The sequence below is a fragment of the Fulmarus glacialis genome, unplaced genomic scaffold (genome assembly GCF_000690835.1).
Source record: "Fulmarus glacialis isolate BGI_N327 unplaced genomic scaffold, ASM69083v1 scaffold32305, whole genome shotgun sequence".
Classification (NCBI taxonomy): Eukaryota; Metazoa; Chordata; class Aves; order Procellariiformes; family Procellariidae; genus Fulmarus; species Fulmarus glacialis.
Window position 1 is genome coordinate 1 of NW_009215453.1, and position 2,486 is coordinate 2,486.

General features: G+C 61.9%; 1 protein-coding gene across 1 annotated transcript in view; it reads left to right on the forward strand.

Annotated features, from left to right (window-relative positions):
* Positions 1–4: 4 nt before the first annotated feature.
* SUN2 (Sad1 and UNC84 domain containing 2) overlaps positions 5–2,486 on the forward strand; it is a gene marked incomplete at its 5' end in the record, with an annotated part of 4,407 nt that continues 1,925 nt past the window's right edge. The window contains 7 exons of the mRNA XM_009578951.1: positions 5–109; positions 182–259; positions 347–390; positions 835–1,000; positions 1,086–1,307; positions 2,282–2,366; positions 2,466–2,483. Of these exons, the coding sequence (XP_009577246.1) occupies positions 5–109; positions 182–259; positions 347–390; positions 835–1,000; positions 1,086–1,307; positions 2,282–2,366; positions 2,466–2,483 (718 nt within the window). The remainder of the gene's footprint in view (positions 110–181; positions 260–346; positions 391–834; positions 1,001–1,085; positions 1,308–2,281; positions 2,367–2,465; positions 2,484–2,486) is intronic.

A 2,486-nucleotide genomic window follows, 5' to 3' on the forward strand; every position in this document is an offset into this window, starting at 1 on the left:
GGGAGAGCCGCCCCCGGGAGACGTCCTGGCACTGCTGGAGGGGCTGATGAGCCGCCGGGACGCGGGGCTGAAGGAGCATCTCCGCGCTGACGTGACCAGCCACTTCCAGGTGAGGGGCACGGGGGGCACACGGGGAGATGGGGGCATGTGGGGCCAGGCTCTGATGTTCCTCACCCTGCAGGGAGAGCTGGATGCCCTCCGAGCCCACGTGCAGAGGGATTTAGACCGGCGCCTGGGGAAGATGGCACAAGCCTCTCAGGTAGGGGGACGAGCGTGCGGTGGTACCCGGGCAGGACGTCTTCATCACCGGCATCACAGGTCTCACCCCTTCCCCTTCTCCTGGCAGGAGATGGAGGCGCGCTTGCTGGAGCTGAACTCGGAGTGGCAGAGGTAACGCTGGCTGTCCGGGCAGAGCGGCCGCCCTGTTAGGGGCAAGCAGGTAGCAGGGTGAAATCCCCACAAAGGCTTAGGAGGGGTTTCCAGGTCTGGTTTGCTCAGGGCACAGGAGAGGTTGAGAGGTACAATCTTAGGGGGAAAGGAGGGATGGATATGTGGGTATGTCAACAAGAAAGTGCCCTGGCTGGCAGCAGGGCTCAAAGGGCAATTGCAGCAAATTGGCTTCGCCACCGTCATTTTGCACCACCATGGGGAACGTGGCCCTTCAGCCAAGGGGTGAGGTGGCCCCGTGGGAAGCAGTAGAAGAGGTCATTGCCACAGCAATTAAAACCATTTGGGGCTGGAGATGGGGTGATGGGGGATGAACCTCCTCCCCCAGTTTGCAGAGGGGAGCTGGGACTGTTGGCGCATGACTTTGTTGCCTTTCTGTCGGCACAGCTCGGCGCAGGAGGGCCTGCGAGGGAGCTTCCAGCGGGAGGTGGGCAAGCTGGAGCAGGAGGTGGCAGCGCTGAGGAGGGAGCTGACGGGCCTCAAGTCGGACCAGGAGGTGATGGGGAAGCACGTGGAGGGGATGCTGGAGCAGCTGAAGGCGGTGCGGGCTGACGTGAGTCCCCGGTCCCCACCCTGTTTGGCAGAGGGAGGCGCGAGGGTCCCTGCCCTGAGGCTGAGCTCTGTCCCCACTGTTTCAGGTGGAAGCGCAGTTCCCGGCATGGGTCAGCCGGTTCCTGTCGCAGCGGGACGGTGCCGCCAGCCTTGTCCTCCAGCGGGAAGATTTGCAAGCAGAGCTCCAGGCCCTGGAGCGCAAGATCCTGGCCAAAGTCGTGGAGGACCGGAGGCTGTCGGCGCGGGATGCTCAGGCCGGCATCGGAGTGGCCCTGCGGCAAGGGGGAACCACAGGGGTGACAGAGGAGGTGAGATCTGGCCTGAGCTCTGGGGACATGGTGGTGGCCACGGGCATGGTGTTGGGTGGAGCTGGCAGGCGTGCCTGGCAGATGGCTGAGCCGGGGGACAGCCTTTAGGGCTGGGACATCAATCCTGAACTTGCATCCCACCTGGCAAGAGCATACCTGAAACTCCTCCATCCCTTCTCTGCCATCAGCCTCCCCTGGATCGTAGGTGGTGATATCCGCATGCCTGCGAGGCTCTTGCGGTCTTAAAATCCAAGTTTCTGCTTGTGCATCTTTCACCCAGAAGCAGGGCAGGTGCCAGCAACATGTCCATGGGTTGAACATCTTGCTTACCTCCCTCCTTCAGCAGCGCCGCAGAGTCATTTGGGGCAAAGCATTTCAGCAGAATGACACCATGGGAAAAAATGAGCCTGCTTGCTTTGGAAAGAGTTGTTGGCAATTCCCCGAGGAGGGAGGGATCAAGCAGGATTAGCAGCCCCGCAGCCTGCGCTGGCTTTTTGCACACTGTAAAGTTTAGACCTAGAGCGGTGCTGCAAGGTCCCAGCTCCTGGGGTTGGCTCCTGAGGGATGCTCTGGTTGGCTCCCAGATTTTCCAGATGGGGATCCCATGGAACGGGGTAGGGGCGACAAGCAGATGATGCTGTGGTGGTGATCAGGTGGGCTGTCGGTTTTTGTCTGGTACCCACCGGTGGATCTGGGGCCAGTCTGCCCCTTGGGATGGGGACAGGCGAGCCCAGCATGCCTGGGTGCTGCCCCTTCATTGCACAGCGCTTCTTATCTGGGGTATTTTTAGCAACCTCTAACGAAGCTTCCCAGCCAAATGCGTGTCCTCTCGTTTTTGCTGTGGTGATTCATCCCCTGGCTGTTCTGTGGGAAGGTCCTTGTGCCCTCTCCGTCCCCGTGGGGTGGAGGCGGGTGGGCGGCAGTACGCCTGCCCCAGCCCTTCACCCCTCTTGTGCCCTCTGCTCCTGCCGCAGCAAGTGCACCTCATCGTGGGTCAAGCCCTGAAGCGCTACAGTGAGGACCGCGTGGGGATGGTCGACTACGCCTTGGAGTCGGCGGGTAGGTGGGGGGGGGCTCTTGACCTCCCTGGGACAAGCCAGCCATCCTGGGGAAGGGGTGTCATGGGGCTTACCCGCTGCTGTCCCCTCTCCATCCCAGGGGCCAGCGTCATCAACACCC